Genomic DNA, 14,959 nt, shown 5'->3' on the forward strand with positions numbered 1-14,959 from the left:
GATGTGAGAGAGCTACGTAGATCTGTTCCTGCTTTCCATTGTACTAATATGAAATAAATAATTAGATTATTTGTCAAATGTTGCCATTAAAATTTGACACATTGATTTGTTGTCAGGGAGTCATTGATGTTTGTAGTAATGTTAATGACTGTCTGCGTGAACTTTATTTAATCAGGAAGTCACACTTGAGATCAGGATCTTATTTACAAGTGAGAGCTTAGTGCAGATAAGTCAAATAAAATAGGGATAGTAGAGCAGAGACAAACTAACTTTTTAACTTTTTGGTCTTTTCATGAACTTTCACATTTGACCTCAGTGTTAAACCAATAGAAAAAACAATTCTGACAATCATAAACATAACATGACATAAAAAAAAAATCTATTCTCACCGGGGATGTGCTCTCCTCCGTATGTGATGTTGACGTCGTAGAGGCCGGGGGTGAAGGGAACGTACTCCACGCTGCAGCTGCCATCTTTGTTGTCTTTACAAGACATCTTTGACTCTGATGGACCCTCCACGGTGATGCCAAGTCCACCGATACCTGCGCCTCTGTTAAAGGATCAATGCACCCAAAATAAGCAGGAGTTTGTCCTGAAGTTGGAGACTTTTTTTCATTACCAACACAACACTGCATGAACAGAGGCATTGTACTGTAAAAGGTCTGTTTCTTAACGAGCGATGGACTTCAACAGACGACCTTTATCAAATCTTCTGTTCACAATCTTTCTTAGTCTCTTTTGCCTTTTTCTGACACTACAGGTACTCACAAAGAAAATTAACATAAGCAAACATGTGCTAACTCAGTTGATATTTATTGATTAATTAAACAATTATTATTATTTCCACTGTTTTGCTTGTGTAGCTACAGCAAAAGAAAAAGTCAGGACAGTTGATTTGTATGGATTAAGATTTGATAAAAACACACACTCCAAACAGTCCTCTCCCTTCTCCTGACCACCCGCCAACCGTACCTGGTGATGATGTTGAAGTTGTTGGGCTTGTCAGTGAGGCCTTGTTGAAGCCCGGGGCCGGTAGCCACCACCCTGCTGGGGTCACATCCCTCCGACACAGACACCCTGAACGGGCTCTTAGGAACCGGTGTGTCGTCATACAGAACCTGCACGCTGTGGACACCTGAGGTTCAGACAGAGACAGACAGCTGATGAAACTGATGGTGTGGAGTCGTAGATTACAGTAATAAGCTTGAACAAACAGATATACGTGTGTTACCTTTCTCAAAAGGAGTGTACTCGACGGTGTAGGTTCCGTCTGCCTTGTCGGTCACCTGACAGTCGGTCAGCGCTCCGGACGGGTTCCTGACCTCTGCCTTCACGTGGTCTCCTCCTCGCCTGGTCAGAGGACGGGCGTCCACCGTGAACTCTGTGGTGGCTTCTCTGAAAACAGCTGGAGGAGAGCAGAGAGAGTTGATTAAAGAGGCACCGATATGATCATTATCTCAGTTTGTGTTCAGAAAGCCTGCGTTACACACTAGGCAGGTGAAGTACCAGTCAGAGAAAGCCTGATAAAAAACTCAACTGAGCTGCATTATGGGAAATGTCATTAATTATTCATTTGTGCTCTCAAATTAGTTAATTGGTATGAGCTCACTGTAACAGGAAGAATTTAAGTTATACGTTGAATGTTAATGTTTAATGCAGTTTTTTTTATACGTGTGTACATACATACTTTGGGTTTAAACGATGTAAAAAAATGTTGTGTGATCTTAAACATCCCTTGAATAAATGCTTAAGTGTTTGTTTACTCGACGACGTGAAGTAAGTCATCTAACCGCACCTTCTCCTTCCACTCCGGGTCCAAACACTTTGACTTTCGAGGTGTCGACAGCAGGATCCACCATCACCTTAGCGGGGAAACCGGGGACGGCCTTTCCTCCATACTTCAGCAGCAGGGTGTACATGCCGGAGGTCAGAGGGACGTAGGTCACGGTGTAGGTCCCATCCCTGTTGTCCACCACCTCCGTCTTAGCTTTCACACCTGTAACAGTAGGTCTAGTTTTTACATTTTTATCACAGAACTGGAGAAACTATCAACATTACTCTGTGAAAAACTAATCTCAACAAAAGAAATTATATTTCTAAAAGAAATTTGTGGGCAGTTTTGTGGGATTTTCATTGCTTTTTACCAAAACAGTTTAAAGACCCTGCCAGTGCTTTTCCCCTTCCAGGCAGCCATTTGTTTCAGTTTGTTTTAGAATAATACGGCTGGAGTATCAGAGAGCTGTGGCCTTGCAGATGAAAAACTCCTTCACAGCAAAAAGAAAAGTAATTTTATTGTCATGTGGGCCTGAAGTTGAGAACTCAGACTTTTTTCATTGGTGGTGCATTCAAGGACAGTCACACAACTGCACCCAAACCTGCATAAATTACTTCTACAAACAAGACTGATGACTGATACTGTCTGAACCAAGTTTCAAGTCTCTACATCTTGATTTTCATAGAAATGAACTGAAACCAGAGACTGCCTGGAAGGAAGAAAATATATGTCACAACAGACTTGGAAACAAGGAATGGGACATGTAGTTAACGGGCTAAAACATGTAGAACCACCAATACTGCTTGTTTACAGCTGATAGTGTAATACTGGTGACTGGTGAATGAACAGTGTAGGTTTACCTGAGCCTGGAGCAGAGCCAGTAGGGCTGGATGGGGAGGAGTCTGGTACAGCTTCCAGGGTGAGTTGACCCGGTCCGGCCCGAGAACAGTCCACATTCACCACACTGGTCTCTCCAACCTGCACAGACATGACAAGCCGGATCACTCTTTAAACTTTATTTAAATTATAAAACAGGATTTTCCTGGAAAAATAGCTGAGAGTAGATTCATTTTTAAAACTGAGAAATGGAACTAAGTTTCCCCACGGACAATTTCTAAATCAGACGTCTACCACTTTCGCCCCTCACCTTGGCTCTCTTCAGGCCCGACCCTGACGCCACCACCTTAGAGGGGTCAAAGGGCATCTGGATGTCAGCTCTGAAAGGTGAGCCCGGGATGTGGACCTCCTCAAACAGGATGTTAACCAGGTAGTCTCCAGGCTCAGTGGGCAAGTAAGAGACGGAGCAGGTCCCGTCGCCGTTGTCAGAACACTCGATCTTGGCTTCGGTCGGCCCCTCCACCGTCAGCCCCAGACCTCCAGTGCCGGCACCTTTGGTGTCAATGGTGAACTCTGCCGGGTTCCCCACCAAACCTCCCTTCAGACCTGGACCAAACGCCTTCACCTAGAGGGGGAGAGGTGGATATGTTCTTTTTCTTTTCCTTAACAGACAGAGTAAAACTTTAAGGAAACATTTACAAAATATTTTTTATTTATCACTCCTTAAGGACCACTTTAAGGATCAAATGCTGATGTTACCTTGCTTGGGTCTGGAGGCAGCTGGGCCTCCACAGGGAAGGGGCTCCCAGGGATGGGGTGTCCGTCATAGGACACATTAACAGCGTACACCCCCTCCTCTGTGGGGGTGTAACAGGACCAAACTGACATCTGCTTTACTGGGCTCCACCTTACAGGGAACTGTGCGCTGACTGGGACTCAGCTACAAACACACAGGAACTCTGCTGAATTTCTGTTTTTTATTTTGCAAACTAATACCAACTTTGTTTGATCTGAGTGAAAAGGAAATTAAAAGAGCATCTCTGACACTCACCACGGCCACCTCCAGCTGACCCTGACCTCCTGCACCCTTGGTGTCAACCATAAACTGCTGCTCCTGATCGACCTCCACTCCTGAAATTCAGTTTATCAATTTAACAATAAAGCAAAAATGAGACCTTCCAAAGTCCTACAGAGGCCTCCATCAAAACTAAATACTTGTTTTATAAATGTTGAAAGGAAGTTCATTTTCTCTGCCAGAAAGCTGTTGTCCTGGAAATGTGTTTGCTGATAGAATTTCAAATGTCACTTTACAGTTGGATGGGAAGCTGGGAGATATCTTACTTCCATCCAGGTTGTCCACGGTGACCTTGGTGAGGTCCAGCGGGGCAGCAACCCCAACTGTGAACGGGCTCTTGGCGATGGGATCTCCTCCAAACTTCACCGTGACCATCATCTCCCCCTGCAGACACATTCAACACGCAGTCAACAATTACTCCATTGAAGATGTACGTGGTAAGAGGACAGGAGGAGATACACTTGCTGCTAAAGTGACTGCAGACAGGTTAAAAATGCTGTACCTTTTGTACAGTTTACTGTGAAGGTGTGTATTTGCCAAACGTACTGAATAAATGCATGTCATATCAAACATATCTGCTGTTAAAACGCATATACTGCGTATACTTTTTGATGTATACGTGAGTATAAAATGTATCTGTTGTAAATCTGTGGTATAGATGTTTATTTCATCTATATGCTGAACAGGTGTATATTTGACATATTTGTTGTAAAGACGCGTATTTGACGTACTTCTTGAGCAGGTGCATACTCGTCGTGCCCGTTGTACAGATGTGTATTTGATCTACCTGTTCTACAGGTGAATATTTGACACACCTGTTGAGCAGGTGTGTATTTTATGCACCTGTTGTACAGATATGTATATGATGAACTTGTGGTACAGGTTTGACATACCTGCCGCACAGGTACTTTAAATACGTAGATGTGTTTGAAGTACTTCAACACATATTTGAAGTACCTGTTGTTCCCTACGTATTTGACGTACCAGTTTAGCAGGTGATTGTTTGACATACCTGTTGAGCAGGAACGTATTTGACACACTTGTACAAGTACGTATTTGACGTACCTGTTGTACAAGTACGTATTTGACGTACCTGTTGTACAGGTGCGAATTTGACGTACCTGTTGTACAGGTGTGTATTTGACAGTCTGAGAGTAGTCGTAGTTGTCGATGATGTCAAAGTCTTTGACGGGAGAGGAGAAGGACACATCCAGTGGTGCTTTCCCGGCTCCTTTAGTCAACACTGTGAAATGAGTCGGCTTACCGCTCTCTACACCTGGACAGGTAGAGGGAGTGAGAGAGAGTGATTCAAAAATGCAGCAGTCAGAGTGGTCAAGGTTATTGAGCCATCTTGATTGTGTGTGTGTGTGTGTGTGTGTGTGTGTGTGTGTGTGTGTGTGTGTGTGTGTGTGTGTGTGTGTGTGTGTGTGTCCATGTATGTCTCACCAGTGCGAGCCAGTCCAGGACCCTCTGCTTTAACTTTCGACGCATCGTGGGAAGGCTCAACTTTGACATTGAAGGGGCTCTGTGGAACTTCCTGTTGTGAAAACATACACGCTGTAATCCACCAGAACCAACCACTGTACATGTTTGTTTATTTCTCCCATCAACTTTTGTGGATGTATGTATGTGTGTGTTTGTACTTTGTCAGTGAACAGGACTTTAACGGTGAGTCTTCCAGCAGCAGGAGGGATGTATTTGACGGTAAATGTGTCATTGGCGTTGGGGATGATGTCAAAATCTACGTCAGCCTCTTTGTCACCGACCATGTTGGCATCACACTTAATGCCCACGCTGACGTCACCTGAATCAACACACAAACACAGACAGAAAGTATTAGCTGTTAAATCAGAGGAGATTCATTCATCATTTATTTATTTGCTACTGTGTCCTCAGGCCGTCTGGGAAACTGTACCCATGTTGGTTGCAGTTTAAAGAGCTGAACACACAGAACACACAGGGGGTGCTGGATTGTTTTTTTCCTGCTGTCAATTCATTTAATTTATTTAAGTCGGCTACACTGACATGAGCTCTCACGTAAACAATGAACCAACCATTCAGCCCAATCTGTGTTCCCTGTAGGCAGAACTGACCCATCAATCACAGCAGGGGAATTCAGAGTATGAGAAGAATGAGACAGGAAACCATGTCAGACAACAGAACCAGGTCAGATTCTTAGCAGGAGGCAAACCACTGACAATCAAACGCCTTTCTCTCTCTCTTTAGCCTTCTCCTACTCCCTCATAGCTCACTTGCCCATAAGGAGCACTCAGCACAATGTAGTTTGACAAGTGACAAGTGTAATTGTACAGTACATTGTCAGATATAATGAACTGTTGTAAGTACCTCAAGGTAAAGTAGCCCAGGGGGTTCAGGGTACACAAAATGACAACAAAGACACATATTGTGGAAAGAATACCATAGAGAACCAAGGCTGTTTTGTTGGCAAAGGGAGGAACTACCAAATATCAATATGGTGTTTTTAATAAAGTGATTGGTGAGTGTATTTTTGTACTTGTTTTGTGCAGGTAGATGATGAAATGTGTGTGTTGCTCTGCCCAGGAAAGTCAGGGTGATGAATTTCCTGTCAGGATGTTTCTGCCTTGAGATCATCGAGAGGACATACCAGGGAAAGAAATGTGTGCATGTCTGTGTGCTGTAATCACTCACAAACAGTATAAAGGTGAATGTCTGTGTATTCATAGCAGTGTGTAGAGTGTGTAGACAGATTTGGAGTGGGATTCTTATTGTGTGTTGTCCTAACACAGATGGAAACTGGTGTCACACCAAATAAAGCAGTCTGTTGGGATTTCCTGCCTTAATTATTATCCTGTGTGCATGTGCATGTGTGTGTGTGTGTGTGTGTTACCGTCTCCAGCTCCTGAACAGTCCACGGTAAAGTGTGTGGGCTCGTTGGCCTTCAGTCCGGTTCTCTCCACTCCAGGACCAAACACCTTCACCATGTTCGGGTGGCTGCCTTTACCCACATTCACCTACAAGCACCGACATAAAATGATAAATAATTTTAATTTCAAAAGGTTATCTAAAGATGTGTCTCCTCTGATGTCTGAAACAACAACACAGCTCATCAGTTTTTGATATTTTTATCATGAAAAAGAATGAATATGAACTATGGAGTTCCACAGGGTTCCATCCTGGATCCACTAGTTTTTTGTCTTAAAATATTACCAACTACAACATATTTCAGTACAGTACATGTTGTATCCCATATGGCTCAATTTCACTAAATCTTACATTAAAATTGTGTTACAGATACAGAATTACAGAATTACAGATACTGTCTTTAAAAGCCTCTGAAAGTGGTATCAAGCTTGTGGTACTCAGGATATCTAACATTGTACAATTGTACAATGTGTATATCAGAGTGTAGATGTGTGTTTAAAGAGATGGGATGCTCATCTTGTTGATCAAAAAGCAAGATGATGCTCAAGTGAACAGATTTTTAGTTTGTTCTGTGAGAATAAGCTGTGCTAGTTTAGCTCACTTTCCATTGAAAACAGATGAATTATTTCTCAAAAGGCATAAAGGAAATAACTTCCACAGTCTTACCCCCTAAATAGTTTATGAGAGCGGTCAGTTTAAAAAAACAAAAAACTAAATAATAAGCCAGAAATGTCAACCAGATATTAACAGATATCTTATCAAATTTTAAAAGAACTGCTTTTCATTTTTGCAGAGCTTGGAACATGTGTCAGGTCTACTTCTGTTTTTAATGTCATGGTTAAAATTACACTTGTAAGGACAATAAAATTCTTACTTCAGGTTGGTTCCTATGAAGGAAAATATAACATTACACTGAATCCTTAAATATGTGAAATATGTTATCAAATTATTGAAAATAAAAAACAAATAATTACAAAAAAATTAACTTAAATGATACAAATGAACAGTAAGATTATGTAAGTCAGCAAACTACAGAAAATAAACCAAACAACACAGTAAAACATTTAAATGAAATGTCAGAATTTATTTTGAAACCAATCTAACTTCCATTAAGAGTAATTTTAGTGATAATAAACGACTTCAGATTTTAGTACAGCTGATGATTGATGTGAGATTCAGTCAACATGTTAGTTACAAATAGATTCACCGTTGTTTGACAAAAGCATTAAAAAAACTGTGCATGCACAAAATATCAAAGTCTTAATATGTAATAACTAGAAGCTGGTAAGGAGAGTGCAAAGCATTTCTATAAGTTGTAAAGCTAAGAAGCAAAACTCAGCAATTTAAGTTTCTTTATCAGCTGTCTTAAAGTTAACAAAGACGAAAAACGAGACCTGGCAGCCCAACTCCAAACTAATCTCAAATAAACCCTCAGAGTTTCCCTTTTACACAGCCTGTTGAAGGTGAAATGCTGCGCCATTATTCCACCTCGCCATTCTGTATAAATGGTACAAACATGGAGGAAGTCAAGGAGCTGAATCGGTGTCTGGTGCAGCAGTACGCCGGCTTTGTTTAGTTCAGTGTAAACAAGCAGAGATGGCTTAATGAGGGGCCTGCTTAGCAGCAATATAGTGGGATCTCTGTTTAAAAGGGACTGTAATGCTAACCAGCCACCACAGTCCACCAAGCTAGCTTGACCTGCTATTTGTTCTTTTAAATCCAGCTACAATCTCAGTTTGTTGTAAAAAAGCCAAACGTGTTCCATCAATTCAGAACTGACTGCACACCTTGCACCTTTAGGCAGATTTACTTTACTTCAGTGAGTCAGTCCAGTAATTGTAACTAATTAACAGATTTTGGTCTGAAATTTCATTTAAGTTTGTCCTTTTTTCCTTCTTACAACCAAATGTGGGTTGCGGTTATCTTCAGTTTTCTTTAAATATAATCAAGTAACAACTCAGAACTGCAGTTACATGCTGGATATTAGTGACAGATGGGTCCAGTCAGTTTGGATCAGGTTGTCTTTTCTTCGTCTTTTTAATAAAAAGGTGCCACTGCTGTAGCTGTATGTTCCCAGCAGTGTGCTGAGAGCTGGGTGTGATTGTTTACTTATTTCTATCCATCTTCTGTATCAACATTAAAGCTAGAGAGAGTAGAAGTCGGTGCCAGGCAGCCTGCAGGCCGCTGCAGCTCACAACAAGCCTGCTGAATCAGCACAGTGACATCAGCTCTCTAAACCCGAAATAATACTTTTCAGACAAGTACGAACTTCCCTGCACCAGTTGAAATGATTTGTGGACCAGTACAAAACTCGTCTTCAGCTGTACGAGAAAGAACCAAGACTTAAATGCCAGGAACAGATTTGTGGAAATATAATGAAGCAGTGTCCAGATGTTAAGACCCAGAAAGTCTGACAGCAAATTTAAAAAACATTTCAATCAACTAGCTCTTCTATCTCACAGCTTTTGGACTTTATACCTCTGTCGTCTCATAACACAAAGAAAGGAATGTCTTTGTCAACTGGCATCGTCGTAAATTCCTGAGCAGCACACAGACATGTCTCCAAACACATCCGAGGCCCACTGGCGCTTTCTCATGAGAACTTATTCATTTACCCAGTGGGTGAAACTATAAACGCCTTTAAAGAACAACCAAGAAAAGACAGCTGATAAACAAAGTCAGAAACATAAAAGGCAAAAACTACAAAGCAAATAAAATCTCCCACAAAATCAAAATGTGGTTACAGTGCAGGAAAGAGTGGTTAGAGCATATCTCCTCTATAAAATGAAAACCTTTTCACTCTGACTGGTTTTATTTACTGTGTTTATTGTGTATTGTCGATACTTCTGTCCTGAGCTTAAATGAGGACATAAGAAGTAGCCCAGAGGTCAAAGGTCACTGCACCTCTGACCAGAAAGTAAACATCCTAAACTCCTTCATGTTTGGATGTGGATATTAAAGTTCCTCTGTGCTAAAGCTGCTGAAGGTTTTTACTTCATGAAATATACACATTAAGTGAAAAGGCTTTCATTTAACAGCAGCAAAAATTACCTCACAAAAAATAAAAAACGTGCTGTTAAGACGACAGCAGAGCTTCACTTATCTGAACCTCTTACGTTTCTGAACTCGTAAAATAAAGTAATATCTGAGTCAAGTTATTTCTTGTAAATTATGACGAGATCCGAGGGTTTCACAACATCTCTGTGCAGGTATCCGATCAACCAGGAGGAGTCGCTACTGCAGCAACAAGGACATGATCCATATCTGACTTCCCACCAACAAGCACTAATAACTGTGTTAGTTAGTCAAGGACAGACGACCAAGTCAGAGGCATCATTGGTGGAAAATTTGATTTCAACATTAACTACTCACTGATTTGGTTTAAACCAAACCAGTAATTAGCAGAAATGTCAAAAGCTACAGTCATCGAGAGACATCAACGTGCTGCAAACAGAGAAAACACTGTTAGTGTTTTCTGTACGTTTCTTAATGACACGTGTGTTGTCAAAATTTGGATCTATTTTATCCATTTATTATCTAAATCTGATGTTTATTTGTTGTCTAATTAGCAGATGTTGTCTTCATTTGTTTATGCTTTCTTACAGAGCGTGGATTATCCATTGAACTCTCTAAGCACCGTAGCTGAAAGAAGACTGAGGCAAATACGGCAAAACTTGACATAAAAGTGAGCAAAATTCTTTTGAGTCACGAATCAAATTTTCCCATTTATTTATATCAGATCATTTAATTAAGCTTATAGACTGAATTTATTTGAACCAGGATCTCCAGTGTTTGGATCAAGTCGCTCCTGAAAACTAAGGTGCGGCAGTTTGAGCAGTTATTTCAGTGTGTGAGATACGTATTTAATCAACATTTAAGTAAATATATTTATCAGATCAGACTCCGTATTGGCTGTTATCAAATAGTAAAGGACTTAGATCTGGATCAGAGACCAAAAACACTTTTACTGGTGCCCACTATCACCATTTTAATCACTCTTAACGTTGTTGCCAATTGCTGATAAAATCTAATTTAGTTTAAATTACAAAAGCTCCTCGCTGGTTTGTAGCTTGGATCATTGGGGTTCAGATTAGTGGAGTTCTTGTGTAGCTCAATCAATAAAGTGTTAAAAACTGCACAAAGCAAAGTGAATTACAGTGCATGGACAGTGGTTACAGTACAGAAAAGACTGGTTAGTGCATATGGTGATAAAAGTCAACACAAAACAACTATAGTTAGATAATTAAATTTCAATAATGCTATGATTAGTGAGGTTGTAAGTGAGGAAAAAAATCACAGGCTATTACAGTGCACACACAGAGGATACAGTGTTGGTAATGAGTAATGTGAACTATGACATATGAGCAGCTAAAATTAATAAAAACACAAAAGGTTTAGTTGCATTTTTGATCATGTAGTAGTCGACAACAAAATATTTTTATGGTGCAAAGATTATGCTTGTGTCAAAAAAAAAAAAAAACCCAACAACTAATGGCATCATGTCACATGACTTTGTGACGGTCATGCAGAACAAATTACACTGACTGAAAATCAAGCTGTGACTTATAACGTCATATCATGGTGTCTTAAGTCTGTCATCTACTCAGACTCACATTCACACAGATGGAAGACTGGAGCAGCTGTATTTCAAAGCAGTTTTTTGTGGATTAACAGACAAAATTTGTTAGAAATTCAGGCACTTTGGTTAAATTCTGGTGTTATTTAAGACCTCCTTATCCCATATTTTTTTTTGATCAAATAATAATGAATATCATTCACATGACTTCATTTAACATTTTAGGGTGTTTCAAATACCATTTCTTTTTTTAAATCAGTGTGTTGTTTTTTAAAAGCTGTACCTCTCTTCAATAGACGTAGTGATGATAATCACTGGCTTCTTGGTTTTACTGCTCACATCAGTACATTTCGACTGCACCATCTCTAAACTCTCCGGCTCAGATTGCACGACTTTGATGCTCTCTGTTTTAACTAAAGGTTCTGATTGAATGACCTCAGCCCTTTCTGCCTTAACTGAATCCCCAGATTTGGAGAGGATATTGCTCCCTATTTTAACAGGGAGCTGTGATTGGCTGCTTACCCTGAAGGGGCTGTTGGGGACGCTGACTCCTCCCCAGGCGACGGCCACGGTGTGTTTGAGAGGAGAGGTGGGCGTGTAGGAGCAGGAGTACAGCCCGTCACCTTTACTCCTCACCTTCACCTCCACAGGAAGTCCCTCTGCATCCTGACAGACAGAGAGGCAGGCAATTCAGAAGGTGATCAAACAAATATCTCTATCTTTATCATTTATGACCATAGAGCACCAGGAAAACTGCCCAAATCTACTGTAACTGTTGCTAGAGAGGTAACATTACAATCCTGAGCTGCAGACATGACCACCAGACCAGTGTGAGGTTGGATCCTCCTGAATTAACCAGAATCTTCTCTGTGTGCAGAGCAAAGCAATGATAACAGTTAATTCTTGTACTCAACTCCACTGTGTAACAATTTCTTTCTCTGAGGTCTCAGTTCTCCATAAACAAGCTCATCTGTACCTTCAACATCCTTTCAGGTGGTTTCACCTCACTGTACCTGAGCGCTACAAACACCCTGTGAGAGTGCAGCTTTGTCAACTGCATGCTCAACATTACAAATCTAAAACGATGCCATAAAGTTTGCAGCAGTCCAACAACCTTCAGCACTGCAAATTCATCTCCATCAGAAAGTACTACGCCTCCAGAACAGGGACTTATTCGACACCTGGAGCTGGTTCTACAAATCGGAACGCAGGTACAGTTCATGAAGGCACAGATATAGTGAGTGTCTGTATACATGGATGTGGTTTAACTGTTGTTACTACAAACATCTCTCACATCTTCCTTGTATGAAGCAGAAAGCCGCAGATACACAAGAAGCTATGCAAGGTATGAATGTGAGCATTTGTTTTAAAAAAGGGTGTGTGTGTCTGTGGATTGAGTGTGGGTGGATTTCTACGTCTTACCTGAGCTGTGATCTTCAGAGGTCCTTTCCCAGCTTCCTTAGCGTTGACGGTGAACTCAGCAGGCTGGTTGACCAGGCAGCCGCTCTTCTCGAGCCCCGGGCCGTAAGCCTGGACCTACAACCATTAAACCAGAGATAGAGCTGAACTTCTTGAGTCTTCCAACTAAACATAACTGTAATCATATCATATCCTGGTCCCAAGTCTGAAGGACCAGTCACTGACCTTATCTGGGTCATTGGCGTTGTTGTCAGGGACGATGTGGGCCATGAAGGGGCTGTGTTCGATGTCCTCCTCGTCACAGGTCACATGGACGGCGTATTCGCCAGGTTCTGTAGGCCAGTAACTCACGTCACACGACCCGTCGTTCTGGTCCTCACACTCAATTTTAGCTTGGGAAGGTCCTTCGATGGCAAAACCTGAACACACAGCAGGTCAGACTAATATGAATCCTTTCCCGTGCCTTAAATTCATTTGGGTTCAGCTTTCAACGGTAAACTTTTATTTTTTTTTGTTCCAACAAAAGGCAGAGACTTAACATAATTAACATTCATAACTGAGTACTGTTGTTTTCATTGGAAACCATGAACACATCTCATTTTTCACCAGCTACTTGATCCAAATAATGGAGGTCTTGAGATTATACCTGAGATCAGAGTCTGGTGAAAGAAAAGTCTGAAGGCGGGTGAGTCACAAAATAAATACTGGCCTGATGAAAGACTCACCCAGCACTCCGACATCACTGCCGATGGACTCCACTACAAAGGTGGCAGGTTTACCCACAATTCCTCCCTCCAGGCCGGGACCCCAGGCCCTGATCTGCTGAGGCCCCGCCTCTGGGCCCACCACCACCTCGAACGGACTGAAAACAAGAACAAGAGACAAACTGTCAGAACGACTAAAATCACACAAATCCACTGCTCTCTGTGTGTGTGTGCGTGTGTGAGTAAGCAACAGCGCATAGCATGACCTCACCCATGAGGCTGTCAACACACACACAAACACACACACAAATCAACAACCTCAGCGCCTCACTGAACTGTAACCCAATCCTCAGCAGTTACTGGCTGTTAAATGAGTATGAGTGTATGAGTGTGTGTGTGTGTGTGTGTGTGTGTGTGTGTGTGCATATAAAGACAGTTAAAGTGCATGATTCTTCGAGTGTGCTCACATGGAAAGTCGCTTCACACCAAATAAAACTGTCTGTTGGGATTTACTGTCTTCATTATACACACACACACACACACATTTGTATGTCTATCTTTGTGAGGACACTTGTTGACGTAACGCATTCCTCAGCCCCTTATACCCAACCTCGACCTTCACTCCTAAATGCCCAACCCCATCCCTCACCTAAACCCAACTCAAACCTGAACCCTAAAACCAAGTCTTAACCCTCATTGCACAGAGTAGGAGGCTTTCGCTGGCGTTTACTTTTTGGTGGGGTCTAATAATCCCTCTAATATGACCGGTTGTAGCCAAATATGATGGTCAAACCTGAGCTTACGGTTAACTCTGTAAAGGCTATGCTGTGCATTAACATCTCGTTAGCCATTTTCTACTGACAAGCCATGGCGGCAGCTAGCTAAGCTAACTACTTAAGCAACATATTGGTGCAATATGTTTGTGATCAAGCACTAAAAATAGTTTATTATCTCTTCACTCCCAAAAGCTTAACAGGCATCTTTGATCACATTGCACCAGCTTGAGCCTGAAGCTGTGACTCATTGTTTAGGCTAGTCTATGACTTTAGCCCTCGCTAAGTTACTTCAGGTCCTGGTTCAGATAAGTGGTGATGTACTGAGCGCTGAGGTCACCACATTACCTGCTGCTGTGTGTTTGGACATTTAACATCACCACATCTGGATCCAGGAAAGAAAGATGGCACTAACGATGTGTAATGTATAATAATAATAATAAAATAATAATAATAATAATAATAATAATAATAATAATAATAATAATAATAATATGCACTAAAGCTGTTTAATATTAAGGAATTTCTCTTACTGTCCAGTGGACAAACCAAAAGAGGGAAGACATTAATCCTGGATGACATTAAACAGAAAACCTCTGAAGATGTGAAGGCGGCTTCTTCACGGTGGGAACCTTCTGACTCTGTATGACCTGTGAAGGTCCCTCTATATGATTCTGGTCTGGATTATGACTGAAACATGTAAAGGCACAACTTCTCTGATTTAAGAAAAAAAAACTTAATTATGGATTTACAGGTATTTCCTTTACATGCACAAACACAGATCCAGGATTTGTTTCCTCAACAGACCAATTTGTCTCACCACCATTGACCCCTTAAGCTGGCTTCTCTTCTCATGTGGCCGGCGGCTCTGACATCTGGGGAACTCCCTGTACCAAC

The 14,959-nt window shown here is 41.4% G+C and overlaps 1 protein-coding gene across 1 annotated transcript in view; it reads right to left on the reverse strand.

The window, feature by feature from the left end:
- LOC108874767 (filamin-B) overlaps positions 1-14,959 on the reverse strand; it is a 65,276-nt gene that overhangs the window by 15,162 nt on the left and 35,155 nt on the right. Inside the window, 18 exon segments of the mRNA XM_018663296.2 lie at positions 390-550; positions 973-1,135; positions 1,232-1,405; positions 1,796-1,996; positions 2,635-2,752; positions 2,922-3,236; positions 3,371-3,481; positions 3,483-3,551; positions 3,663-3,742; positions 3,953-4,070; positions 4,808-4,962; positions 5,133-5,223; positions 5,330-5,490; positions 6,556-6,679; positions 11,689-11,832; positions 12,589-12,702; positions 12,811-13,004; positions 13,311-13,447. Coding sequence (XP_018518812.1) covers positions 390-550; positions 973-1,135; positions 1,232-1,405; positions 1,796-1,996; positions 2,635-2,752; positions 2,922-3,236; positions 3,371-3,481; positions 3,483-3,551; positions 3,663-3,742; positions 3,953-4,070; positions 4,808-4,962; positions 5,133-5,223; positions 5,330-5,490; positions 6,556-6,679; positions 11,689-11,832; positions 12,589-12,702; positions 12,811-13,004; positions 13,311-13,447 — 2,630 coding nt within the window.

Source organism: Lates calcarifer, linkage group LG12, assembly GCF_001640805.2.
Source record: "Lates calcarifer isolate ASB-BC8 linkage group LG12, TLL_Latcal_v3, whole genome shotgun sequence".
NCBI lineage: Eukaryota > Metazoa > Chordata > Actinopteri > Centropomidae > Lates > Lates calcarifer.